Genomic DNA, 27,309 nt, shown 5'->3' with positions numbered 1-27,309 from the left:
AGACATCACCACCCTCCCCATGGAGGCAGAAGCTGTGCAGACACAGAGCTCTGTGTCAGGGGAGCCTTGGTCTCAGCACCGTGGCCTGGGCAGGCGCGGGGGCCCGGGCTGGCCGCCAGCCCTGCCTCTGCCCGCTGCCCTGGCAGCACCCAGTGGCTGTGCCCTGCCAGGGCCTCCTTGCCCTCCTTGTCGCCAGCCAGCCCAGCCTGGGCACCTCGGGGCTGCTGAGGCCCAGCCTCGAGGGCTTCTGCTGCAGGCATGGCAGTCTCTCAGGGGAAGCACCAGAGCAGCGGGTGACAGGAACAAGGTGACTGCCTGGGGGCTGCTCGTGGCCTCTGACACCCAATTTCCTCAGGGCTTCCACCACCCTGGCCCCTCTGCTCTCCCCCAGCCCGGCCAACCTGCCCGGCAGCGGTGCAGCCCCGATGGAGCTCCAGAGGAGCCAGATTGAGAGAGCCTCAGAGCCCTCAGCAATCCTGCCAGCAACCCACAGGCTGCAGGACACAGACGGTGCTTCCTGGCTGGGAGAAGCCTCATGCCCATCTCCAGGCACCACAATCACAGCGATCCCCACAGCTCCAGCCCCTGCCCAGCTCCTCTGTGGGCAGCGTTAAGGCTTCAGCAGAACCACCCAAGGCCGAGGGCCTTCTGGCCATTTTCCCTTCCCCACTGCACGCCTGGGCAGCTTGCTGAGCACAAGCACCCTTTTCCCCTCTCCCTCTATGCCCTGCGCACACTGGGCACCAGAGAAAGCACCTGAGACACTGGGTATGAGAACACATTCTATATTTCTAAATATAATTCTATATTTCTATATATAATTCTATATCTATATTCTATATATTTCTATTTCTATATATCTATATTAAAAAGAACGAAGAAGAAGGAATAAAAAAAATATCCTAAAGAAAAATCCTGCCCGGCTCAGATGGCCCCGGCAGACAGAGAGCCTCTCAATTCAGCTCTCCTCAGAGCTCCAGCAGCACCGCCAGCCACGGGCCCACAGACAAGGGCGGTTCTTGCGTGCCCTGCGGAATCCATCTTGCCACTTCTGCAAGATGGAGCCTTGAGCTGCGCGGAGGACAAAGGCTGTTTCCAGAGCCAGCATTCTGATGGCAGGGCTGATGTCCTGTGCCTTGTCATCAAGGGCTGCAAGAGAGAGGAACAGATCTCCATGGTCAGATCTGGATCTGCAGGGACCCGAGGAGAGCCCCGTGCAAGGGCCAACCCAGGTGGCTCTGGCCATGGCCAGGAGGGAGCAGGGACCAAAGGGATCAGCCCAAAGCCACTGGACACTATTGGCACTCGTGCCCCTGAAATCTCTGTGTGTGCCCTGGCCACACCAGGCCTGGTCCGCACAGGGAGCAGAGCCCTCGGCAGCCGGGGCAGGGATTGCAGCTCCCCTTGGCAGCCGGGGCTGGCAGCCCGCTGCCCTCACTCACCCTGACAGATGCTCTGGAGCTCTCGTTTGTTCCCCCGGAGGTGCTGCCCGGCCATCCCTGGGAACACAGAGCCTGTCAGGGTCCCAGCAGCACAGCTCCCTGCCAGCGGCGCTGCCAGCCCTGGGGCCACACGGCCTCCTGCCCCGGCAGGGCTCAGCCCCGGCCCTTGCCGCATCCTGACCCAGCCCAAGGGCCCGGCTGCCAGAGGCCGGCAGCAGCAGCCCCGAGGGCAGCCGGGGCTCCAGGGCCGGGGCAGCAGCCGGGGCTGGGGCCGAGCTGCGGCGGGGCAGGGAGGGAGCCCAGCCCGGTTCGTGGCTCACCAATGAACCTGATGGCCGCCGCTCGCAGGGACTCCTGCGGGCTGTCCAGGTACAGCAGGGCCCGGTGCAGGTGCTCAGCCGCTCGGCTCCTGTCCTGTGCCAGCTGCAGAGAGCGGCGGGAGGGAAGGGTTGGTGCGGGCTCTGCCCCTCGGCCGGGCACTGCTGCCTGCGGCCAGCCCCGGCCTCCCGTGCCCGCCCAGCCCTGAGGCACCGGGCAGCAGCCGCTGGCGCCGGGCTCTGGAGGGGGCAGAGGGCCGGGGGCTGCCCGGGGAGCCGCGGTGCTGCCCTGCCCGACAGAGCAGCTGTGCCGGGGCTCCATGGGCACACGGCTCGGGGCCACAGGGGGCTGGAGTAGAGCCCGCGGGGCCCAGGGAAGGGAGCAGCGTGTGGGGCACAGGCTGGCGGCCCTGGGTGCGGCACTGGGCAGGGCACAGCTGCCAGCCGCACACACTGAGCTTCTCCAACCTTGGGCTGGGGCTTCCAGCCCGCCCTTACCAAGCCCTCGCCGAACCTCCAGGTCTGATCCACCCGCAGCATCTGCTGGAGATCCTTCCTCTTCAGGAATCGGGCGGAACAGAGCAGCGTTTCCCGGGAGGCCTGGAGAGCAGCAGAGACCCAGAGATGGCACCACAGCCCAGGGCACAGGACCCACGTCCCTGGGCCAAGACCAGGAGGGAGCTGCAGCCTGCGAGGCAGCAGAGCAGGAGGCAGCCGAGCGCCCTGCCAGGGAGCCACGGCAGCTGCCGAGTCCTCACATCAACCACGCGCTGGTTCTCATCATGGCAGTGCAAGGAGAGTGGGAGCAGGCTCTGCTGCACGTGGGACTTCAGGGCCTTTTTCCCCTCCTTTGGTACTAAATCCATCATCTCTTGGAAGATGAACATGGAGCACAGCTGCACCTGGCTATCGTCCTGTACGAAAGGAAGAAATAAAGACCTCAGCATCAGCTGCTTCAGGCCCACCTGGGCACAGGCCTGCAAATGCCCAGGGCACAGTGCCAAGGCAGCAGCCATGGCTGGAGACACAGAGCCTTACATTGTCAAAGAGCGGCAGGAGCGCCTCAGCCAGCTGCAGGCCGAGGGGGATGGTTATCGGGCCACCACTGTACAGGAACAAACGGCTGAGGAGAGCGATGCTCATCCCAAGCACATGGCTGTCATTTTCCCCCAGGAGCTCCACGAGCCTTTCATGCAGGCCCCACATTCTTTTGGCCTGTGTGGAACACAAGTGTGTGAAATGCCACCCTGCTGCCACAGGGCCCAGAGGCCAAAGGCCTGTGCCAAAGGCCTGGGGCAGGAGGCAAGAGGCAGGAGGCAGGAGAGCTGGCAGCAGCTGCCTCAGTGCCCAAAGGCCAGCCAAGCGCAAGCCACTGCCTTCCCCAGCCCCACGCCGGCAGCCGCTGCCCCCTTCTCACCATGGAGGAATTCTTGCCGAGCACCACAAGGCCTCTGAGTGCCAAGCGACGCCTCTCCCTGCACTCGCTCTGCAGTTTGTTTGATGCGATCTCCAGGACGCTGTCACGGTATTCACTCGAGTCCAGGCACTCCAACATCTGAAGGGCACAGGCCGGTGATGGGGCAGCAGCGCACAGGGCTGGGCCCAGGCAGCAGCACAGGGCGTGGGCACCGTCCCGGGCGGCTGCGGCACCGAGAGGGCAGAGAGCTGGGAGACAGCTCAGCGAGACAGCGCTGCCCTTCAGGCTCACCTCCACAAGGAACGCCATGGCGGCCAAATCCCCGTGTGCCGTGTCTTTGCTGAGCAGCCCGAGCAGGTAGAATGCAATCGCAGAACACAAGGGTAGGGACACGTGACGCATTGCTCTGATGGGAGGAAAAAGGAACCAAGACCCTGAGCCAGTGGGAAAAACCTCTCCATGGACTGACTCCCAGGAGGAGCTTGGCCCTTCTCCACCACCCTGCAAGGGGACCCAGGCCCTTTGGGAAGCAGCTGCTCTTGGGCACCCTCCTCTCCCAGGCTTGTGCAGTGTCCTTGGCCATCCCTTGGTGACAAGGCCCTCTGGCCCATGACCACGGGGACTGTGTGGGGCACCCCAGGCTCGGGGCACAAACGCTGTTTGGGGGCAGCTCACCTGGCCAGCACACCCACAGCACAGTGGTGCGTGCCAGCACACAGCAGCGTGTCCCAGCCACACTCGTCTTCCACTGCTGCCACCACATCCTCATAGTGCAGTCGGCAGAGCAGGGCCTTCAGGGTCTGCACTGCAAACCTGTGTGCACAGCAAAGCCCAGGTGATGCTGGGAGCACGGGCTTCTGCCCTGGGGACATGGCAGGGACAGGAGGACTGGCATGGAGCACCTGTTGGGGCTGATGGCAAGGCCGTGTTGCTGCTGGCATCTCTTCCAGAAGGTATCGACCTTCTCTGGCAGATCCAATGTGCTGAACAGCACTTGCAAGAGCAGATGCACCAAGAGACGGGGGAAATACACTGTCACTGCATGTGGGACACAGGGCAGCTGGAGCATCTTCCATATCACCACAGTTGCCTGTGAAGGACAGAGCAGCCTGAGTCAGTGCTCAGTGCTCAGGTGTCCATGTGGCAGGGCCCGAGCGTGGCAGGGAGAGGCCAGTGGAGATGTAGGGACAGCAGCCGGCCTGGTGGCCCTGGAGCTGCTCCTAGGCCAGGTTGGAGCCCAGTGCCTGATGCAGGGAGATGCCATGGGAGGAGGGAGGATGGAGACCTGAGGGAGAGGTGACCTTGGGGTGAGCAAAGGTCAGCTGCAGAAACTCACAGCCAGGGCAAGGACAGCCGTGTGGTCCCCGTCGGAGGTGCACATGCTGAGCTCTGGCCAGGTGCCCAGCACATCCAGAAGTATCAGCATGGCTGGCTCTGCAGCCCTGCACGAGCACATGATGCTCTTCCACATGGTGGTAGCAGCTCTGTGGGGTCAGAGTTCTGTGTCAGGGGGGTCTGGGACACATCCCCGTGGCCTGGGCAGCAGCAGGGAGCTGAGCTGGCTGCCAGCCCTGCCTCCGCCCACTGCCCCTCAGTGGCAGCCCAGCCCTGTGGGGACTGGCCCCTGAGGGCAGCAGGCTCGGGGGCTGCTGTGCCAGGGCTGACAAAGGGAGGAGCCACAGGGCCCTGGAATCCTCTGTTTGTCAGACACCTGAGCCGGGCTGTGCAGGGGGATGCCCTGAGCCCTCTGGGCACGTGGGCCCTGTACCTGTCACACCATGGGGCCACACGCAGGAGAGCCATCACCACGTCAGCAGGCTGTGCCTCTGTCAGATCCAGAAGGGGCCTGTACAGATTGTACTCAGGAAACTCATTAGCCTTGAGCCACTGGTAGATGAACCTCACCATGGGGAGCACCTGGAGAAGGCACAGGGAAACTTGGAAAGCTGCCAGCAGGAGTAATGTGCCCAGCTTCCCAGAGAAGTGCTTCTCTTCCCACCGCACTGCCACGGCCTCAAAGGCTCGCAGTGAGCAGCTGGCGTGGCCAAGCAATTCCTGGGAGGATCGAAGCCAGGCCACAGACTGCTTACTTGCTTTGGACTGGAAGGACCCTCCTCCACAAGCATGTCCAGCAGGGCAGCACTGGCCTTGGTTTTGAAGATGGGAGAGTATGCTCTGACCACAGTGCCCATGGCAGTGGTCTCTTCCTCCCGAATTCTCTTCATGAATTTGCAAATCATCTGCAGCAGAAGGGCAAGAAATGAGGGACATTGCATGGAGTGCTCCAAGCGTGGTGCTGGGCTGAGCAGGAGAGGGGATGGCTGCAGGTACCTGCGCTGTTGTGCGGAAGAGGCCACGGCTGCGTTCCTGCTCTCGAGTGCGCTCCATGGCTGCTCCTGGCAAAGAGCGAGCGCAGCTTGAGCTGAGGGGCTGCAGGAAAGGCCGGAGAACACAGCCCAGCCCTGCACTCCCCAGGCAGGGACAGCCCCAGGAGGCCCCAGGGCACAGAGTACAGCTCCAGGGTGTCTGCCCCAGCCCCACTTCTGTCCTGTCCATGGGTGTGTCCCCGGGGGATGGGATGGGATGGGATGGGATGGGATGGGATGGGATGGGATGGGATGGGACGAGGCCAAGCTGGCTGCAGGCCCAGGTCTGCCGCTCACCCTCCTGAGGTGGCTGAAATTGCTCCAGCTCTCCAGGCTGCTGTGCTGGGGCAGTCCCAGGGCCTTCTTTCTCCTCCTTCACCCAGGTCAGCTTGGGGACACTTGGAGGTCTCTGCTCAACATCACTGCCTGGATTCATGGCTACTCGCAGCAGAGGTGGCTCAGAAAAGGTCTGAGTTGGCAAGTCCTGCAGCTGTGCCTGGAAGGCACCTGCAGGAGTGAAGTCTTGGCAAGGCTGCAGGACAGCCAGTCCTGCACTTGGGTCTCAGGGGCTCGTGCCACAAGGACAGGAGACTCGTCGTCAAGGACCGCGGTGAGGAAATGCCACGGTCTGGGCTCGAGCACACCTGAGAAGTGTGGTGCTTCACCTCACCAGAAGTGAAGCCTCGGGAAGGCTGCAGGTCACCGAGTGCTGTGGTCTGGCCTCGAGGTGACCTGCAGGAGTAACGCCTCAGAAAGGCTCTGGGTCAGCAAGGAGTGAGTGCGCCGTGCGGGGGCTCCTCACAGCACCACTCTGTCCCGTCCTGCCCTGTCACGTGCACCAGGCACTGTGGTGTGGCTGTGTCACCACCAACACTAATGTCACCCCATGTCACAAAGGGCCCTTGGACACCCTGTTCCGTTCCATTCCACGGTTACCATGATGCACCGTGTCACCAAGGGCCGTTGCACACGCTGCCCCCTGCCCTGGGGCTCCACCCAGCCCGGCCAAAGTGGCCCAGCTTGGAAGCAATGCCTTGGCCCAAGTGTCTCAGACAGCCCAACAGGATCTTTAGGAACAGCTCAAACCTGTGGCTGCAGCAGGAAGGGTGGCAGGAGGTTTCCTGCCTGCTTTGCATTGCTGCAGGGGCTGCTCCTGTCAGAGCCCCCTCTCTGCTGGTGACAGCTTTGCTCTTGGGGACACCGCTCTGCAGCAGCCCAGGAACACGAGCGGTGCCCAGTGCCAGGAGCGCCACCAGTGGTTCCCTCCTGTGCACGGGGACCCCAGCCCCAGGGTGGCTGTGCCAGCACCCCCAGGGACCTCCAGCCTCAGGAACCCAGGGCAAGGGGAAACCACAGCTGTGCAAATGCTGCCTGTGCCCAAAGCAAATGCAAAGACAGACAGCCTGTGACAAACAAGGACAATTTATTTACACAACAGCACCACCACCAACAATGAACTACAGAATGTATTTATGTTATAAGAATCTTCATAGCAACAATCTATAAAATGTATGTACAATGAAAGGACCTCTATAGCAATTGCAATAAAGAACCTAACTACAGCCTGTAGAACATATATACTGAAGGGACTGTGTCCACCATCTCTGTTATTCCTGCAAGAGAAGGAGGCATCTTGGCCACTCCAGCCCAGCCCTGAGGGCCATTCCTGTGCACGCTCTGGTGCCGTTTCTGCTCTGTCCAGAGCCGCTTCAGCAGCAGCGACTCAGCAGCGCTGCTCGAGGAGACATCACCACCCTCCCCATGGAGGCAGAAGCTGTGCAGACACAGAGCTCTGTGTCAGGGGAGCCTTGGTCTCAGCACCGTGGCCTGGGCAGGCGCGGGGGCCCGGGCTGGCCGCCAGCCCTGCCTCTGCCCGCTGCCCTGGCAGCACCCAGTGGCTGTGCCCTGCCAGGGCCTCCTTGCCCTCCTTGTCGCCAGCCAGCCCAGCCTGGGCACCTCGGGGCTGCTGAGGCCCAGCCTCGAGGGCTTCTGCTGCAGGCATGGCAGTCTCTCAGGGGAAGCACCAGAGCAGCGGGTGACAGGAACAAGGTGACTGCCTGGGGGCTGCTCGTGGCCTCTGACACCCAATTTCCTCAGGGCTTCCACCACCCTGGCCCCTCTGCTCTCCCCCAGCCCGGCCAACCTGCCCGGCAGCGGTGCAGCCCCGATGGAGCTCCAGAGGAGCCAGATTGAGAGAGCCTCAGAGCCCTCAGCAATCCCGCCAGCAACCCACAGGCTGCAGGACACAGACGGCGCTTCCTGGCTGGGAGAAGCCTCATGCCCATCTCCAGGCACCACAATCACAGCGATCCCCACAGCTCCAGCCCCTGCCCAGCTCCTCTGTGGGCAGCGTTAAGGCTTCAGCAGAACCACCCAAGGCCGAGGGCCTTCTGGCCATTTTCCCTTCCCCACTGCACGCCTGGGCAGCTTGCTGAGCACAAGCACCCTTTTCCCCTCTCCCTCTATGCCCTGCGCACACTGGGCACCAGAGAAAGCACCTGAGACACTGGGTATGAGAACACATTCTATATTTCTAAATATAATTCTATATTTCTATATATAATTCTATATCTATATTCTATATATTTCTATTTCTATATATCTATATTAAAAAGAACGAAGAAGAAGGAATAAAAAAAATATCCTAAAGAAAAATCCTGCCCGGCTCAGATGGCCCCGGCAGACAGAGAGCCTCTCAATTCAGCTCTCCTCAGAGCTCCAGCAGCACCGCCAGCCACGGGCCCACAGACAAGGGCGGTTCTTGCGTGCCCTGCGGAATCCATCTTGCCACTTCTGCAAGATGGAGCCTTGAGCTGCGCGGAGGACAAAGGCTGTTTCCAGAGCCAGCAGTCTGATGGCAGGGCTGATGTCCTGTGCCTTGTCATCAAGGGCTGCAAGAGAGAGGAACAGATCTCCATGGTCAGATCTGGATCTGCAGGGACCCGAGGAGAGCCCCGTGCAAGGGCCAACCCAGGTGGCTCTGGCCATGGCCAGGAGGGAGCAGGGACCAAAGGGATCAGCCCAAAGCCACTGGACACTATTGGCACTCGTGCCCCTGAAATCTCTGTGTGTGCCCTGGCCACACCAGGCCTGGTCCGCACAGGGAGCAGAGCCCTCGGCAGCCGGGGCAGGGATTGCAGCTCCCCTTGGCAGCCGGGGCTGGCAGCCCGCTGCCCTCACTCACCCTGACAGATGCTCTGGAGCTCTCGTTTGTTCCCCCGGAGGTGCTGCCCGGCCATCCCTGGGAACACAGAGCCTGTCAGGGTCCCAGCAGCACAGCTCCCTGCCAGCGGCGCTGCCAGCCCTGGGGCCACACGGCCTCCTGCCCCGGCAGGGCTCAGCCCCGGCCCTTGCCGCATCCTGACCCAGCCCAAGGGCCCGGCTGCCAGAGGCCGGCAGCAGCAGCCCCGAGGGCAGCCGGGGCTCCAGGGCCGGGGCAGCAGCCGGGGCTGGGGCCGAGCTGCGGCGGGGCAGGGAGGGAGCCCAGCCCGGTTCGTGGCTCACCAATGAACCTGATGGCCGCCGCTCGCAGGGACTCCTGCGGGCTGTCCAGGTACGGCAGGGCCCGGTGCAGGTGCTCAGCCGCTCGGCTCCTGTCCTGTGCCAGCTGCAGAGAGCGGCGGGAGGGAAGGGTTGGTGCGGGCTCTGCCCCTCGGCCGGGCACTGCTGCCTGCGGCCAGCCCCGGCCTCCCGTGCCCGCCCAGCCCTGAGGCACCGGGCAGCAGCCGCTGGCGCCGGGCTCTGGAGGGGGCAGAGGGCCGGGGGCTGCCCGGGGAGCCGCGGTGCTGCCCTGCCCGACAGAGCAGCTGTGCCGGGGCTCCATGGGCACACGGCTCGGGGCCACAGGGGGCTGGAGTAGAGCCCGCGGGGCCCAGGGAAGGGAGCAGCGTGTGTGGCACAGGCTGGCGGCCCTGGGTGCGGCACTGGGCAGGGCACAGCTGCCAGCCGCACACACTGAGCTTCTCCAACCTTGGGCTGGGGCTTCCAGCCCGCCCTTACCAAGCCCTCGCCGAACCTCCAGGTCTGATCCACCCGCAGCATCTGCTGGAGATCCTTCCTCTTCAGGAATCGGGCGGAACAGAGCAGCGTTTCCCGGGAGGCCTGGAGAGCAGCAGAGACCCAGAGATGGCACCACAGCCCAGGGCACAGGACCCACGTCCCTGGGCCAAGACCAGGAGGGAGCTGCAGCCTGCGAGGCAGCAGAGCAGGAGGCAGCCGAGCGCCCTGCCAGGGAGCCACGGCAGCTGCCGAGTCCTCACATCAACCACGCGCTGGTTCTCATCATGGCAGTGCAAGGAGAGTGGGAGCAGGCTCTGCTGCACGTGGGACTTCAGGGCCTTTTTCCCCTCCTTTGGTACTAAATCCATCATCTCTTGGAAGATGAACATGGAGCACAGCTGCACCTGGCTATCGTCCTGTACGAAAGGAAGAAATAAAGACCTCAGCATCAGCTGCTTCAGGCCCACCTGGGCACAGGCCTGCAAATGCCCAGGGCACAGTGCCAAGGCAGCAGCCATGGCTGGAGACACAGAGCCTTACATTGTCAAAGAGCGGCAGGAGCGCCTCAGCCAGCTGCAGGCCGAGGGGGATGGTTATCGGGCCACCACTGTACAGGAACAAACGGCTGAGGAGAGCGATGCTCATCCCAAGCACATGGCTGTCATTTTCCCCCAGGAGCTCCACGAGCCTTTCATGCAGGCCCCACATTCTTTTGGCCTGTGTGGAACACAAGTGTGTGAAATGCCACCCTGCTGCCACAGGGCCCAGAGGCCAAAGGCCTGTGCCAAAGGCCTGGGGCAGGAGGCAAGAGGCAGGAGGCAGGAGAGCTGGCAGCAGCTGCCTCAGTGCCCAAAGGCCAGCCAAGCGCAAGCCACTGCCTTCCCCAGCCCCACGCCGGCAGCCGCTGCCCCCTTCTCACCATGGAGGAATTCTTGCCGAGCACCACAAGGCCTCTGAGTGCCAAGCGACGCCTCTCCCTGCACTCGCTCTGCAGTTTGTTTGATGCGATCTCCAGGACGCTGTCACGGTATTCACTCGAGTCCAGGCACTCCAACATCTGAAGGGCACAGGCCGGTGATGGGGCAGCAGCGCACAGGGCTGGGCCCAGGCAGCAGCACAGGGCGTGGGCACCGTCCCGGGCGGCTGCGGCACCGAGAGGGCAGAGAGCTGGGAGACAGCTCAGCGAGACAGCGCTGCCCTTCAGGCTCACCTCCACAAGGAACGCCATGGCGGCCAAATCCCCGTGTGCCGTGTCTTTGCTGAGCAGCCCGAGCAGGTAGAATGCAATCGCAGAACACAAGGGTAGGGACACGTGACGCATTGCTCTGATGGGAGGAAAAAGGAACCAAGACCCTGAGCCAGCGGGACAAACCTCTCCATGGACTGACTCCCAGGAGGAGCTTGGCCCTTCTCCACCACCCTGCAAGGGGACCTGGGGTCCTTTGGGGGCCAAGCTGCTCTTGGGCACCCTCCTCTCCCTGGCTTGTGCAGTGTCCTTGGCCATCCCTTGGTGACAAGACCCTCTGGCCCCTGACCACGGGGACTGTGTGGGGCACCCCAGGCACGGGGCACAAACGCTGTTTGGGGGCAGCTCACCTGGCCAGCACACCCACAGCACAGTGGTGCGTGCCAGCACACAGCAGCGTGTCCCAGCCACACTCGTCTTCCACTGCTGCCACCACATCCTCATAGTGCAGTCGGCAGAGCAGGGCCTTCAGGGTCTGCACTGCAAACCTGTGTGCACAGCAAAGCCCAGGTGATGCTGGGAGCACGGGCTTCTGCCCTGGGGACATGGCAGGGACAGGAGGAGTGGCATGGAGCACCTGTTGGGGCTGATGGCAAGGCCGTGTTGCTGCTGGCATCTCTTCCAGAAGGTATCGACCTTCTCTGGCATATCCAATGTGCTGAACAGCACTTGCAAGAGCAGATGCACCAAGAGACGGGGGAAATACACTGTCACTGCATGTGGGACACAGGGCAGCTGGAGCATCTTCCATATCACCACAGTTGCCTGTGAAGGACAGAGCAGCCTGAGTCAGCGCTCAGTGCCCAGGTGTCCATGTGGCAGGGCCCGAGCGTGGCAGGGAGAGGCCAGTGGAGATGTAGGGACAGCAGCCGGCCTGGTGGTCCTGGAGCTGCTCCTAGGCCAGGTTGGAGCCCAGTGCCTGATGCAGGGAGATGCCATGGGAGGAGGGAGGATGGAGACCTGAGGGAGAGGTGACCTTGGGGTGAGCAAAGGTCAGCTGCAGAAACTCACAGCCAGGGCAAGGACAGCCGTGTGGTCCCCGTCGGAGGTGCACATGCTGAGCTCTGGCCAGGTGCCCAGCACATCCAGAAGTATCAGCATGGCTGGCTCTGCAGCCCTGCACGAGCACATGATGCTCTTCCACATGGTGGTAGCAGCTCTGTGGGGTCAGAGTTCTGTGTCAGGGGGGTCTGGGACACATCCCCGTGGCCTGGGCAGCAGCAGGGAGCTGAGCTGGCTGCCAGCCCTGCCTCTGCCCACTGCCCCTCAGTGGCAGCCCAGCCCTGTGGGGACTGGCCCCTGAGGGCAGCAGGCTCGGGGGCTGCTGTGCCAGGGCTGACAAAGGGAGGAGCCACAGGGCCCTGGAATCCTCTGTTTGTCAGACACCTGAGCCGGGCTGTGCAGGGGGATGCCCTGAGCCCTCTGGGCACGTGGGCCCTGTACCTGTCACACCATGGGGCCACACGCAGGAGAGCCATCACCACGTCAGCAGGCTGTGCCTCTGTCAGATCCAGAAGGGGCCTGCACAGATTGTACTCAGGAAACTCATTACCCTTGAGCCACTGGTAGATGAACCTCACCATGGGGAGCACCTGGAGAAGGCACAGGGAAACTTGGAAAGCTGCCAGCAGGAGTAATGTGCCCAGCTTCCCAGAGAAGTGCTTCTCTTCCCACCGCACTGCCACGGCCTCAAAGGCTCGCAGTGAGCAGCTGGCATGGCCAAGCAATTCCTGGGAGGATCGAAGCCAGGCCACAGACTGCTTACTTGCTTTGGACTGGAAGGACCCTCCTCCACAAGCATGTCCAGCAGGGCAGCACTGGCCTTGGTTTTGAAGATGGGAGAGTATGCTCTGACCACAGTGCCCATGGCACTGGTCTCTTCCTCCCGAATTCTCTTCATGAATTTGCAAATCATCTGCAGCAGAAGGGCAAGAAATGAGGGACATTGCATGGAGTGCTCCAAGCGTGGTGCTGGGCTGAGCAGGAGAGGGGATGGCTGCAGGTACCTGCGCTGTTGTGCGGAAGAGGCCACGGCTGCGTTCCTGCTCTCGAGTGCGCTCCATGGCTGCTCCTGGCAAAGAGCGAGCGCAGCTTGAGCTGAGGGGCTGCGGGAGAGGCCGGAGAACACAGCCCAGCCCTGCACTCCCCAGGCAGGGACAGCCCCGGGATGCCCCAGGGCACAGAGTACAGCTCCAGGGCGTCTGACCCAGCCCCACTTCTGTCCTGTCCATGGACGTGTCCCCGGGGGATGGGATGGGATGGGATGGGATGGGATGGGATGGGATGGGATGGGACGAGGCCAAGCTGGCTGCAGGCCCAGGTCTGCCGCTCACCCTCCTGAGGTGGCTGAAATTGCTCCAGCTCTCCAGGCTGCTGTGCTGGGGCAGTCCCAGGGCCTTCTTTCTCCTCCTTCACCCAGGTCAGCTTGGGGACACTTGGAGGTCTCTGCTCAACATCACTGCCTGGATTCATGGCTACTCGCAGCAGAGGTGGCTCAGAAAAGGTCTGAGTTGGCAAGTCCTGCAGCTGTGCCTGGAAGGCACCTGCAGGAGTGAAGTCTTGGCAAGGCTGCAGGACAGCCAGTCCTGCACTTGGGTCTCAGGGGCTCGTGCCACAAGGACAGGAGACTCGTCGTCAAGGACCGCGGTGAGGAAATGCCACGGTCTGGGCTCGAGCACACCTGAGAAGTGTGGTGCTTCACCTCACCAGAAGTGAAGCCTCGGGAAGGCTGCAGGTCACCGAGTGCTGTGGTCTGGCCTCGAGGTGACCTGCAGGAGTAACGCCTCAGAAAGGCTCTGGGTCAGCAAGGAATGAGTGCGCCGTGCGGGGGCTCCTCACAGCACCACTCTGTCCCGTCCTGCCCTGTCACGTGCACCAGGCACTGTGGTGTGGCTGTGTCACCACCAACACTAATGTCACCCCATGTCACAAAGGGCCCTTGGACACCCTGTCCCGTTCCATTCCACGGTTACCATGATGCACCGTGTCACCAAGGGCCGTTGCACACGCTGCCCCCTGCCCTGGGGCTCCACCCAGCCCGGCCAAAGTGGCCCAGCTTGGAAGCAATGCCTTGGCCCAAGTGTCTCAGACAGCCCAACAGGATCTTTAGGAACAGCTCAAACCTGTGGCTGCAGCAGGAAGGGTGGCAGGAGGTTTCCTGCCTGCTTTGCATTGCTGCAGGGGCTGCTCCTGTCAGAGCCCCCTCTCTGCTGGTGACAGCTTTGCTCTTGGGGACACCGCTCTGCAGCAGCCCAGGAACACGAGCGGTGCCCAGTGCCAGGAGCGCCACCAGTGGTTCCCTCCTGTGCACGGGGACCCCAGTCCCAGGGTGGCTGTGCCAGCACCCCCAGGGACCTCCAGCCTCAGGAACCCAGGGCAAGGGGAAACCACAGCTGTGCAAATGCTGCCTGTGCCCAAAGCAAATGCAAAGACAGACAGCCTGTGACAAACAAGGACAATTTATTTACACAACAGCACCACCACCAACAATGAACTACAGAATGTATTTATGTTATAAGAATCTTCATAGCAACAATCTATAAAATGTATGTACAATGAAAGGACCTCTATAGCAATTGCAATAAAGAACCTAACTACAGCCTGTAGAACATATATACTGAAGGGACTGTGTCCACCATCTCTGTTATTCCTGCAAGAGAAGGAGGCATCTTGGCCACTCCAGCCCAGCCCTGAGGGCCGTTCCTGTGCACGCTCTGGTGCCGTTTCTGCTCTGTCCAGAGCCGCTTCAGCAGCAGCGACTCAGCAGCGCTGCTCGAGGAGACATCACCACCCTCCCCATGGAGGCAGAAGCTGTGCAGACACAGAGCTCTGTGTCAGGGGAGCCTTGGTCTCAGCACCGTGGCCTGGGCAGGCGCGGGGGCCCGGGCTGGCCGCCAGCCCTGCCTCTGCCCGCTGCCCTGGCAGCACCCAGTGGCTGTGCCCTGCCAGGGCCTCCTTGCCCTCCTTGTCGCCAGCCAGCCCAGCCTGGGCACCTCGGGGCTGCTGAGGCCCAGCCTCGAGGGCTTCTGCTGCAGGCATGGCAGTCTCTCAGGGGAAGCACCAGAGCAGCGGGTGACAGGAACAAGGTGACTGCCTGGGGGCTGCTCGTGGCCTCTGACACCCAATTTCCTCAGGGCTTCCACCACCCTGGCCCCTCTGCTCTCCCCCAGCCCGGCCAACCTGCCCAGCAGCGGTGCAGCCCCGATGGAGCTCCAGAGGAGCCAGATTGAGAGAGCCTCAGAGCCCTCAGCAATCCCGCCAGCAACCCACGGGCTGCAGGACACAGACGGCGCTTCCTGGCTGGGAGAAGCCTCATGCCCATCTCCAGGCACCACAATCACAGCGATCCCCACAGCTCCAGCCCCTGCCCAGCTCCTCTGTGGGCAGCATTAAGGCTTCAGCAGAACCACCCAAGGCCGAGGGCCTTCTGGCCATTTTCCCTTCCCCACTGCACGCCTGGGCAGCTTGCTGAGCACAAGCACCCTTTTCCCCTCTCCCTCTATGCCCTGCGCACTGGGCACCAGAGAAAGCACCTGAGACACTGGGTATGAGAACACATTCTATATTTCTATATATAATTCTGTATCTATTCTATATATTTCTATTTCTATATTTCTATATTAAAGAACAAAAAAGAAGAAGGAAAAAAAAAACATCTTAAAGAAAAATCCTGCCTGGCTCAGATGGCCCCGGCAGACAGAGAGCCTCTCAATTCAGCTCTCCTCAGAGCTCCAGCAGCACCGCCAGCCACGGGCCCACAGACAAGGGCGGTTCTTGCGTGCCCTGCGGAATCCATCTTGCCACTTCTGCAAGATGGAGCCTTGAGCTGCGCGGAGGACAAAGGCTGTTTCCAGAGCCAGCAGTCTGATGGCAGGGCTGATGTCCTGTGCCTTGTCATCAAGGGCTGCAAGAGAGAGGAACAGATCTCCATGGTCAGATCTGGATCTGCAGGGACCCGAGGAGAGCCCCGTGCAAGGGCCAACCCAGGTGGCTCTGGCCATGGCCAGGAGGGAGCAGGGACCAAAGGGATCAGCCCAAAGCCACTGGACACTATTGGCACTCGTGCCCCTGAAATCTCTGTGTGTGCCCTGGCCACACCAGGCCTGGTCCGCACAGGGAGCAGAGCCCTCGGCAGCCGGGGCAGGGATTGCAGCTCCCCTTGGCAGCCGGGGCTGGCAGCCCGCTGCCCTCACTCACCCTGACAGATGCTCTGGAGCTCTCGTTTGTTCCCCCGGAGGTGCTGCCCGGCCATCCCTGGGAACACAGAGCCTGTCAGGGTCCCAGCAGCACAGCTCCCTGCCAGCGGCGCTGCCAGCCCTGGGGCCACACGGCCTCCTGCCCCGGCAGGGCTCAGCCCCGGCCCTTGCCGCATCCTGACCCAGCCCAAGGGCCCGGCTGCCAGAGGCCGGCAGCAGCAGCCCCGAGGGCAGCCGGGGCTCCAGGGCCGGGGCAGCAGCCGGGGCTGGGGCCGAGCTGCGGCGGGGCAGGGAGGGAGCCCAGCCCGGTTCGTGGCTCACCAATGAACCTGATGGCCGCCGCTCGCAGGGACTCCTGCGGGCTGTCCAGGTACGGCAGGGCCCGGTGCAGGTGCTCAGCCGCTCGGCTCCTGTCCTGTGCCAGCTGCAGAGAGCGGCGGGAGGGAAGGGTTGGTGCGGGCTCTGCCCCTCGGCCGGGCACTGCTGCCTGCGGCCAGCCCCGGCCTCCCGTGCCCGCCCAGCCCTGAGGCACCGGGCAGCAGCCGCTGGCGCCGGGCTCTGGAGGGGGCAGAGGGCCGGCTGCTGCCCGGGGAGCCGCGGTGCCGGCCCGCCCCGCAGCCCCAGTGACTTCCTCCTTGTTCAGAAGAATGCAATTAGGAAAGTTAAACTGGAAAAAGGTGCTCCTTAGAACTGGTAACACAAGGTGCAAACATAGCTAGGAAATGGCCCTTTGTGGCATCTGCCATTCTCACCAGCACATCCTTCCTTTCCTTCTCCTGGCTCTCCAGTTTCCTCTGCAGTGATGCCACCTCTGATGAACAGTCACAGCCTCTTCCTTCAAGGCAGTTTCTAGAGAGGTCTTCTGCTGTTCTGCCCTCCATATTGCTGCAGGAGGGAAGGGGAAAGAGAAGGGAGAAAGCAAAGCAAAGTAAACTGATGGGCACCCTGCAGAGACAACAGCACTGTCTTCTCTGCCTGCCGTGGTTTGCCAGGCCTTAAGCCCACAAGAGCTTCCAAAACTGAGAGAAAGGAAGGAAACTTCCAGGCAGAGAAAAAAGCAGGAATGGCAGGGGCAAGGTTCAGAGGAATAGCAGTGTGTTTGCTCTTGGCCTTGTGCTGAGTGAACAATCCAAGAGAGACAAAGCAGCAGGGATGCCTGTGCAGCCCTGCTCCAGAGAGGCCAATAGCCTGGAGGCTTTGACAGGGCCTGAAATTTGGGGGAATTGAGCTGAGGCATCCAGCTTCAGCTGCTTAGCACAGACACAGCACCTGAAAGGCACCAGCTGTGTATGGGACCAGCCACAGCAGAGCCAGTTGGCACCGCCAGCCACAGCATCATTCTTGAGATAAACTTTGACTGGCGCCTGGATGGATAAGTCTCGTGCTGGTTGTTTTTCCTGTCTGCCATCTCTGGGCAAAGGCCTTTACCTCTGCATGGGATCAGAGATCCCCGCTGGTGGAACAGGATGGGGCAATGGATGGGAGAGAAGTTGTACCTTGCTGAGTTTCCTCCAACAGTGTCTGCAGCTCCTGATTGCAGGCCTTGATTTGGTTGTTGTCAGCCTGAGCCATCCTCAGCTCCATCTCCATGGCCTCACAGTGTGTGGCCATGGCCTCTGCTCTTTCCTCAGAGCTCTGGAGCCTCAGACGCAGCTCAGACATCTCAACCTGCAGCACATGCACAGCGTCCCTCAAGCTCTGTTCTCCTGCTTGGGACTTTTCCAGCTCCTGCAGCAGCTCCTTCTCTCGAGTGTCCTGCTGAGCTGCCTTCTCTGTCACTGCATCCTGCAGGGCCTGGATCTGGAAGATGGATGCAGAGAGCCTCAGGGACTGGGCTGCTCCTGAGGCAGCAGAGCAGGCAGTAGGGAGAGCATTGAAGGAGAAATGACTTCAGGCAGAAATACACCAGAAACAGAAGGTGCAGAACCAAGGATTCCAGTAGAGACAAAGGTAGAGAAAACAGGGAAAGGGAGGCAAGGGGCACCCTTGAGGCTGCAGCTCTGAACACGGGCTGAACTGGCTGTGGTGGAAGCGCTCTGCCCAGCCTGCCATAGCCACATCTGTGTCCCCACATTGCTCAGTGAATGGCACAGGCACCAATCCTGTCAGGGAGAGCACTGCTAACTGAGGGACAGAGAAGCTCCAGAGGAGTGTGCTGCTGCTTCTGCTCCCAGATTTCCTGCTGGGACCCAGGAAAGAATGGGGGAAAACTATGGCAGCAGACACCAGATCCAGCCTTGGCCTGAGGGTGCAGCAGCAGGAGGCCTGGGAAGAACATGTGGATGCTGCTGGAAGGGGAAAGAGGTTGGGACTAGCATGCCAAAGGTGGTGTTGTGTGCCCCTGGAGAAGAGGATGGAGTGCACAGCTTACCTGGGTGTTGAGCTGCTGCAGTTGTCCTGCACGGCTTGAAGAGACCAGTTCAGCCTGCTGAAGAGCAGAATGAAACTGAGACAGCTGATTGTTCAGCACCAGGTTCCTTTGTTCCAGCATTCTGAGATCCATGCTCTTTTCCTCCAGAGACAGAATCAGCCTAAAGGGAAGCATGCAACTCATTACTAATGGCATCACATTTTATAAACTCCTAGGACTTGCAGCACCTCAGAGAAAACTGCTCTGTCCAATGAGGTTTGTCTAAACAACTTGGCTGTTTGTTCCCCCTGCAGTCACAGCCCAGCATGTGCCCACTCTGCTTTTGTTCCTGAAAGAACAGGGAGTTCCTGCCTTCATGGCCTACCTTCTATTTGAGATGGGAATGTGCATACAAACCTAACAAAGTCCTGCAATGAAGACATTAGGGGAGAGGAAGAATTTTCTTCTGACTAACCAGGCTCCAAGGGGAAGAGGTTTGGTCAACATGGAAGAGACGTTTCCTTCCCCCATCTTGTATGTCCAGGTGGGAGGAGCAGCACCCTACAGCCAGGGGATGTCTGGCAAGTTCCCTGAGATTTACCAGCACCCATCCTACTTTCAGCTGGAGGAACAAAGGCTGATGGCAGAAGTGGCAACAGAGGCTTAGAGCTCAAGCTGATGGAAGATGCAGAAACCTCCAGGCAAGCAAGAGTGCTCTGCCTTTCCTTTGTCTTCTTCTTGGAAGAAAAATCCTGTGGCACTGAAGACTGGCTTGACTTGATCAGCTGGAGGAGCCCCCCTAACCTTGCTCTGGTTTCTTGCATTCTTTGCACAGTCAGTAACACCTGTGAGTGTGGAGGGTGGCAGGGACCCTGCTTGAGCCCCTCCAGGCACCAGGGGGGCATTTTATCAGGAACAATGCACCAGAGACATTCTTGTTTCTTGGGTGCCTCCCAGGGCAATCTGGGCTTGATCAGCACTCAGGGCCTTAAGAAGGTGCTGCCCAGCAAAGGCATCAGATGCCAGGCTGATCAGATCCCAAAGGCCTCAAGTTACAGCAGCCAAGGTGGAGCTGATGGATGTATCCAGCTCCTTACACTGCAGCTCCAGCACTGTTAACATACCCACCTAACCTAACCTAAGAGCACAACACTCCCTAGAGGGAAAGAGCTACCCCAAAAGCCTTTGTCTTCAGAAAAACTCCAACTGAAGGCTTAAAATATTAGAGAATGAACACAACATACAGATAATGAGATGTGTCTTCATGGAGAGTTCAGAATCTGCCCCTTAGGAAATGCTGCCAGAGCCCCAGGCAGGTGCAAAGATGGCAAAGAGGGAATGCATTCACCACATTGCAGAGTCCCACAGGCTTTCATTTACCTGTCTCTTTCCCTCTCTAGGACATTCACGGAAGCCTGCAATTCAAAATTTTCCAGTGCCACTTCTTTGCATTCACTCCATTCCCTCTCCAGTTTCTGCAGCTTCACTTGGAGCTCCTTCTTCTGATGTTCTGCCTCCTCCAGCCTCTTCTGGATGTGTTCAGCCTCCAATTGCTTCTGCCTTGACTGTGCCTGGGCCTCGCTCACATCTTGCTGGGCTCTCTGGAGTGTGCTTTCCAGGAACTCTCGGGAGGCTGCCAGCTGAGATGTCAACTCATCCACCTCCAGTCAAACAGAACAAAGCAGTCAGAGGCGACAGCCACAGCCTGCCTCTGTCAGCCACAGTAGAGGCACTTAGGAATGAGAAAGGAAAACTTTCCCTTTCTCCCTGTCCTGGGACTGGCAGATTCCCAATAGAGATGGACAACTTGGTTAAGTCTCTAAGTGGCCCACCTGAAAAAGCACCTCCCAAACCAAGGCTAGCAAGAAGAGGCCAGCAGGAGTCCATGCTGATGGGTGCTGGCCAACAGCCCAGAGGACTGGCCCAGCTGTTCAGGGGGCAGCAGCTGAGATTCAGCAGAGCACTGAGTGTCCTTCAGAGCAGCTGCCATGGAGCCCCCACAGCATGAGGCAGCCCCAGGGATCACCCCATCAGCTGCTGCTCTGCCATGGAAAAGCAAGAAGGCCACAGAGTCCTCCCTGCGTGACTGCAGTGCCACTGCTGTTTCACTCACCTGCTTTTGTAGAGCATCCCTCTGCTCAAGGAGGACATTCATCTCCTCTCTCTGATGCCCTGAAGTTCTTCCTTGTGCCTCCTCTGCACTGCCAGCATTTCATTGTGAGCTTCCTGCAGCTCAGCTTGCAGCTTTGCCTTGATGGTCTGGCAACAAAATGCAGAGTGACTTCCTGGGACCTGCCCTCAGGCTCAGATTTTTGCACTTGCTGTCTCCAAACCCCATTCCTTCAGCTACTTCTTGTGGCTTCTCGACCCAGCTCTGCTTGCACTGCAAGCCCTCCTTCCTGGGCCTGAGCTCTGGAGCTTACCAGGCTCCCACAGCCTCAGGCAGCCCTTGTCCCCTCAGTCCCAGGAGCTGCCTTTTGTGCCCTTGTCCCTGCCCTGCACTCCATTCCCTGCCTACTCAGACTTACCTGTCCCTTCTCTTGCTGCTCTTTCACCTCCTGCCTGAGCTGCTGGACCTGCTGGCACGCTTGGCTGAGCTGTCCCCGAGTTTGGAGCAGTGTCTCTGTTAAAGCCCTCTTCTCATTCTGCTCTTCCTGCAGCACCTGCACAGAAGCAAAGAGCAGAGGGTTTCACACTTGCCTGCAACATCTGTGTGGCAAGAGGCAAAGACGGATGGGCTCACGCGCCCTCAGAGCACAGGACTTCATTGTCCATCTCCATAGTTTTAACAGAAAGATATTTCAGCTTAATTAAAGCATCTTCTTAATTCTCTACCTCTTCTGAAGCTTCTTTTCTTTCCTGTCACTGGTAGTTTATAAAGTCTCTTTTCATGTTGATCACTCTCTTTTTCTCTCTCTGGATAAAAAGATTAATCCGCAAGTCTCGTCTGGGTAATGAAAGAGTTAAAATCTTGCCCAGGCTTTTGTAGATGGCTCAGTGATCTCTGCCGAACAGGAGCTGGAGCCGTCTGCGATGGGAAGTTCTTCATAGCTGCTCTGGAGAGTGTGGTCGCTGTCTCTGCTTGCTGCAGGTCCAAAGCCTCTCTCCTTCTTCACTCAGCAGTTTCTAGTGAATTTAGTTACAGCAAAACCTGCAGCCGAGCCAGAGATCGGCCCGGCCCGGGCCCGAGGAAAACCTTCCCCAGGCCCCGCCATCTCAAGGCCGGGAGACGGGGCAGGCCCGGCCCCATCCCCGCCCGGCCGCATGGCCTGGGCAGGGACGGGAGGCCTGGGGCTCTGCCACCCTCCACAGCCAGGAAACAAAGAGAACCCAGAGAGCTCTGCTTTTACACTTTAAGGTAGGGTTCACAAGTTGATCCCACTTTTCAATGGCCTAAACTGCTGTCAATTCCCAGCAATGACCGATAATTGGTCAGGAGAAAAGACTCCAGGCAGTTCCCAGCAACTCCAACTCCCTTAAAGGTAAAGTAACTCCATGACACCCAGCTTGAGGAAATGAATGCAGAAGGAGGTGCAGAGTTGTTCAGAGAAGGTTTGGTGAAGATAAAACTAAGATAAAAAAGAGATTTGCTGCTTCTTTCTACCAAACTTCCAGTGTTTGGTGTGTTTGCAAAGCCCCTGCTTTGGTCAAGTGGCACATGACCATTTTCTCTCTCTCAAGATGGGTGCACAGGGGAAAGAGGTGCCTGTGTGGAAAATCTTGACATTTCCTGCAAAACAGTGAATTGCCTGGGTGTAAAAATAAACATCATAAACATAAACATAATATAATAATAATAATAATAATAATAATAATAATAGTAATAGTAATGGCAGGGTGGAGGCAAGGGCTCCCTGCTTCTGCAGCAATGGGAGCACAGGTGGCCAAAACCTGGCTGGCCACAAGCTTCTTGAACTGTAGAACTGGTGAGGACTCTGAAAAGCCTCTCCAGACCCCTGCAGCCAAAACATCTTTGAGACAGCAAGACAATAAAATTCCCTTTGAAAAGATCAAAGGGCAAAACTCCACTTAAAAATACTGAAAGTATTTTAGGCATTTTTCTTTTAAATCTTTTTTCTCGCTCAAAACCATTCACTGAACCTCACCCTGAGCTGTTTCATGCCCTAGAAACATGGTTTTAGGGCAAACTCCCTGCAAATGACAATGTTTCACCCAGCTCTTGTTTTATAGCCAACGAGCATCAAATTTACAGATGCAGGAGGCACAAAGGTGCCTTATCCTGGTGCCAGGAGCTTGGAGCAAGAGGCCTGGGCTGTGCAGTCCCTGCTGTGAGCAGCCCTGAAATGAGTGCAGGTTTCTATGACAGCCCCCAAATGGCAGATCTGGGCCTGTCATGCACAATCCCGTTTTCTGAACCTCCAGCCCTGAATCTCATCACTCAGGTTTTGTTATCCACATCCCATCCTGACACTGAAGATCTCAAGGAGATAAGGGCTCAGATGCTGCTGGTATTGGACACCAGCACCATCTGCTCCCCGTCCTCATTCACTCTACATTAAAGACCAGAAAGATCTCATGAAGTCAGAAGAAAGAAAAAACCATGGATATGTCATCTGGGATTCCTGCTGTTTGCTGGTAATTAAGTTTGTCACAATCTTGACAGAGCTGGGAACGATGGAGGGAATCAGAAAGAAAAGGCAGAGGGAGGGAAAATATAATAAGAGTCACTCTGGAGCTTTTTCCTTCTGATTCTCTTGCCAAAGAAAATGATTAAAGAAAATAATGTTATCTCCATGGTGGTTGCTCTCCAGTTCCACTAGAGACAGGAATTCAGCCTAACAATTTGTCAATTTTTTCTCAAGCTCAGGTAATGTCATTCCAATATTTACTGGGCTGCACTCCGGTTCCTGGGGTTTCTGTCAATTCAAACCCAGGCTCTCCCTTTTTGTCTCTCCCTCTTTGTTGTTTTGTCCTAGTTTCAGCCTGTCTTTTACTCTGGGAGAGAAAACAAAGCTGAGCCCAGCTCGGCAGCAGTGTCCCAGTGTTGGGCTGAAGGGCACCTCAGAGGAAGGACTTGCCCATCCTCATCTTCCTGCAGGAAAAAGGCATCACTGGAGTTCATTTTCATCTCTTGCTGTGCTCACTGCAGCTCATTTGGGCTGGGAAAAGCTCTCAGATCATCAGACAGTGTGCAAGGATGCAGCAGAAGCAGGAGGTGTTGGCAGAGCTTCTTCTGGGTGCTGAGAGCTGCAGAGCCCAAACCAAGGGGCCACCACAGGCTTTGCCCTGCAGCATCCACAGAGCGCAAGAAGGGCTCTGCTGCTGGGGCTTCTCCAGTGGAGAGGAGTTTCTGGGCTGGAAAGACACATTTCCAGGGAAAACAGCAGCCTTGGTACCAGCAGTAGAGGATTCAGGGGTGAGGGGGGGTCATTGGGAAGCAGTTCTGGACTTGGCCTCATCCCTGCTCTGTCACAGCCCAGCTCTGGGGCTGCTGCTGGCACCTCCCTCTCCATGGGATCACTGGGAGGCCTGGAAAGGTTGGCTTCATGGTTGGATTGCATCTTAGAATCTCCTAGATCTTGGGATCTTTTCCAACCTAAAAATTTCTGTTATTTCTCCTTATGTTCCTTTGGTTTCCTGGACCAAATAATAATAATAATAATAATTTGCTCCTTATTTGAAAATACAGACCCTACCAAAATAACAGCAGGAAGTTGGAAGTATTCTCAAGGAAACAGGAGGAGAAATTGAGTCCATCTCACCTGTATCCTCAGAGCAAAACTTTAGAGGCATTTCCTGTGCATTCCCAACTTCATGGCCAGAGTTGGGGCAGGGTTTGAAAATGTGGACACCACAGGGCTGATGTGTGATGTGCACCTGGTGCTGCCCCACCTCCTCCCAAAGTGCTACATCTGCACAGGGCTCTCAGAGTGGACTTTGCAGAGGGCCATGAAAACAGATTTATTTTGGAATATTTTCACTTGCCATTACAATTTATCACCAGAAGCCAAGGAAAAGGAGTGGAGTTTATGAAAACATCAAGCAGGGAATGTGCCTGCAGGAAGCTGACAAATGGGACAGCCACACAGAGAGATGGTTTAGAATAATCCATTTTCATGCCAGCTCCAGTAAAGAGAACAGAGAAAGACTGAGCAGCATCCTTCCTTCTGACAACCTCCAGAGCATAACTGTGGCCCTCATCTGAAACCTTGCAGTGGCTCCTCAGAACATTTTTGAAAGACAAGGCAGTGTATTTTTCAATCTCTGTCTCAAGCAGGAAACTCAAAAGAGTTCCTTCTGCTGTGAAAAAATAAATGTTCCTCTATAAAAGAAGTAAATCCACATTTTTCAAACCCAGCCTCAACTCTGGCCATGAAGTTGGGAATACACAGAATAATGCCTTCTAAAGTTTTGCTCTGAGGCATTGGTGAGCTGGACTCAGTTTCTCCCTTTTTCCTTGGGAATGCTTTCACTTCCTTCCAGCACCTGCCAGGACGCAACAGGCTCCTTTGGGATGGGTCTTTGCAGGATAATGATGGGTTGCCATCATTAGGATGTCAGAGAAGTGGGGAGCGGCCTTTCCTCACTCAGCCTGGGTGTCCCTGCCCCAGTGAAGTGTCCCAACCTCCAATTTACCTGTGATGATGAAGAGAGCAGGAGGAAGAGAAGATCCCCTTGTAGTGATCCCACCTTTGGCTCTGTGCAGTGTCAGGTGCTCACAGGAGAGCGGATGGTTCAGGCCAACAGGAATTCCTCCACACTTGCACTGCACACACCAGGAATGGATTTTGTGTCCATCCAAACCATTGTCTTTGTTGCATCATGGCAGCTGAGCTGTAAAGGGAGAACAAATGCCCAAAGTGCAGCCCTGCCCTGGGGAATCAGCTCCTAAATGCCCTGGATGCAGGTGTTTGGGGAAGGCTGGGGGGTCTGCAGTTTGCCCCTGTGGGACAGAGGGATGGAGTTCCCATGCCTGGGCAGTCCAGGGGAGGATGATCCAGAGCCTCATGGCTCTTGTCAAGTCTCTGTGTGAGGCAGATTTCCCCCAAGACCTCACTCCAGCCTTCCAGAAAGCAAATAGTTCTGTGTTCTGCTTCCCCAAACCTTTGTCTCCTCATCTGCTCCACCCTCTGAGTGCACTCACAGCCTGGCCAAAAAGAATTAAAAGTTTTTTGTGGCTGGCAATTCAAAAACTATGAAAGCTCACAGACAAATTCTGTGGGGTTGGTTGGAAAGACAGAGTGAGTTTTGGAGGGTCTTTGTTCTCTTTGCTCTTCATCTGCACAAGTCTTCACACTTTCCATTACAAGTCCCAGCCAGAGCTCCTGCTGGGGGAAGGAAAAGCTCCATAGCCATGAAGTGGAGCATTCCCTTCATTCCAGCAGCCCCTCATTGACCAGGAACTCCACAGGTCACCGTGAGGCAGTTCATTGCCAGATTTCACCAGGAGTAATTCATAACCAGGAAAAGGCATCCCTGGGACTCCCAGAACTCCTGAATAGTTCATTATCCAAGGCACAATGCCTTCTGAGCATCCTCCTAGCAGGGAGGCTCCCATGTGGATACACCAAAATCCTCTCCAGCATTCCCCAGCAAGGAAACCCTCAGCTGGCATCTGCTCATTGCTGCAATAGCTGAAATTTAATTTGATCTTAATAATTAAACCTCCAAATAACAGCTTTCACATGCCAGCTGAACCATTAAATTCCAGGAGTGGATACAAGCCTTTTTGCAGTGAGTGGAGTTTACTCATGTGGAAATTTCCTGGTGTGCTACTGGACTTGTTATTGATGCAAATTTTGTGGCACTGAATAAAAATGTTTCTTTTCCCTTTCAGACGACGATAGAATCCGTGAGTTGTTTGGTTGGGTTGGTTTGGGTATTTTTAATCCACTTGGCACAAAGAAACTCCTCGTTGTTTGAGCTGTGCCTCAGTGCTGATGCACAGGACCTTTTCCAGAGCTGGTTTTAGAACTGGAGTCACTTTGCAGCAGCCTCAGCTGGAATCTGTGGGGGTAAAAATCAACAGTGGTGCCTCCAGAACCCCTCTGAGAGTCTTCTGCAGGGCCTTGTCCTGAGCCTCACCCTCCAGGACACACCAGCCAAGAAATGCAGTGGGACCACCATGGCACCAGCACTCCCTGATAGACTCAACCACAGGAAATTACACCAGAGGGTGTGAAATATCAGATTTTCTCTTGTCCCTTGCTCTACTCAGTGCCCGTGGCTGTACAACACAGCCAAACATCCATCCCTGAGCTTGGCTCAGGAATCCTGGCAGCTTTGGAAAAAACCACTTTGCCACCACACGTGTAAGGCCAGCAGAAAGGCTTCCCCCGAGCAGCTCCTCCTGGATTCCAACCACAGACCTCTTCTTAAACCTAAATAATTTAAAAGGCACAAGCAAGACCTCTCTAGCTGCTCACACACCCATATCTGAGTGTCTTTACTCACCGAAAAAGTGCACTAATGAAATTGTAATGTACATGTTAATTAATGTACATATTTTCTCTGTAAATTTTGCACAGCTGTAAGTGGCCAAATAAATAATGAATGCCGTGGAATAATTTATGTGAGCTCTGTTTCTTACTGTACATGTTTTAATTACCGATATGGATGCATCTCGATGAATTATTGAAAGTCAAAGAATAAATAATATTAAAATTAAAAAGTACACAAGAAGCAAAGTTCAAATAGATATTTAATTCTACTAACACGTTGTGATGTAATACTTGCCCCATAACTGGCAGCAGGAGAGGAAATGTTCGTCCTGGCCAGCTTGAGCTCCGTTTCTTCTGGGGTTTTTTGTGCCTTTCAGTGTTGAAATTCATCAGCTGAAGCTACAGGGATGCTTTTCACCATTGGACCTTCAGAAGGAACTATGTTAGTTACATTAATTATGTCAATTCTTCCCTGTGAGGCTGCTGAGGCCCTGGCACAGGTTTCCTGTGGCTGCCCCTGGATGCCTGGAAATGTCCAAGGCCAGGCTGGATGGGGCTCGGAGCAGCCTGGGATA

General features: G+C 57.4%; 2 protein-coding genes across 2 annotated transcripts; both read right to left on the bottom strand.

Moving 5' to 3' along the window:
- Window positions 1-769: 769 nt before the first annotated feature.
- On the bottom strand, window positions 770-8,427 carry LOC111922140 (maestro heat-like repeat-containing protein family member 7). The gene is made up of 15 exons (XM_086842836.1): window positions 5,840-8,427; window positions 5,508-5,572; window positions 5,267-5,416; window positions 4,945-5,093; window positions 4,513-4,660; window positions 4,079-4,266; window positions 3,852-3,989; window positions 3,468-3,582; window positions 3,177-3,314; window positions 2,798-2,974; window positions 2,518-2,673; window positions 2,258-2,359; window positions 1,763-1,865; window positions 1,443-1,499; window positions 770-1,149 (listed from the first exon to the last, which is right to left on the bottom strand). The coding sequence occupies exons 1-15, from the start codon at window positions 5,976-5,978 to the stop codon at window positions 959-961; spliced, it is 2,016 nt and encodes a 671-aa protein (XP_086698962.1). The 5' UTR covers window positions 5,979-8,427; the 3' UTR covers window positions 770-958.
- Window positions 6,949-27,160, bottom strand: LOC147651513 (uncharacterized). The gene is made up of 11 exons (XM_086842859.1): window positions 27,030-27,160; window positions 21,168-22,062; window positions 20,861-20,995; window positions 20,446-20,591; window positions 19,713-19,993; window positions 18,354-18,513; window positions 17,479-17,782; window positions 16,735-16,867; window positions 9,047-9,149; window positions 8,727-8,783; window positions 6,949-8,433 (listed from the first exon to the last, which is right to left on the bottom strand). The coding sequence occupies exons 4-11, from the start codon at window positions 20,485-20,487 to the stop codon at window positions 8,209-8,211; spliced, it is 1,305 nt and encodes a 434-aa protein (XP_086698985.1). The 5' UTR covers window positions 20,488-20,591; window positions 20,861-20,995; window positions 21,168-22,062; window positions 27,030-27,160; the 3' UTR covers window positions 6,949-8,208.
- Between the last annotated feature and the right edge of the window lie 149 nt (window positions 27,161-27,309).

The sequence above is a fragment of the Cyanistes caeruleus genome, chromosome 9, assembly GCF_971803275.1.
Source record: "Cyanistes caeruleus chromosome 9, bCyaCae1.hap1.1, whole genome shotgun sequence".
In the NCBI taxonomy this organism is placed as follows: Eukaryota; Metazoa; Chordata; class Aves; order Passeriformes; family Paridae; genus Cyanistes; species Cyanistes caeruleus.
This window is presented reverse-complemented; position numbering and strand designations above follow the sequence as displayed.

Coding starts and splice junctions, on each gene's coding strand:
- LOC111922140 (XM_086842836.1), bottom strand. CDS start 5,978: ATGAATCCAGGCAGTGATGTTGAGCAGAGACCTCCAAGTGTCCCCAAG. Junction 5,417..5,507: donor TCTTCCGCACAACAGCGCAG/GTACCTGCAGCC, acceptor CTTCTGCTGCAG/ATGATTTGCAAATTCATGAA. Junction 4,267..4,512: donor CGGCTGTCCTTGCCCTGGCT/GTGAGTTTCTGC, acceptor TGTCCTTCACAG/GCAACTGTGGTGATATGGAA.
- LOC147651513 (XM_086842859.1), bottom strand. CDS start 20,487: ATGAATGTCCTCCTTGAGCAGAGGGATGCTCTACAAAAGCAG. Junction 18,514..19,712: donor CTAGAGAGGGAAAGAGACAG/GTAAATGAAAGC, acceptor GCTTCCCTTTAG/GCTGATTCTGTCTCTGGAGG. Junction 8,434..8,726: donor GCTCCAGAGCATCTGTCAGG/GTGAGTGAGGGC, acceptor TCTCTCTTGCAG/CCCTTGATGACAAGGCACAG.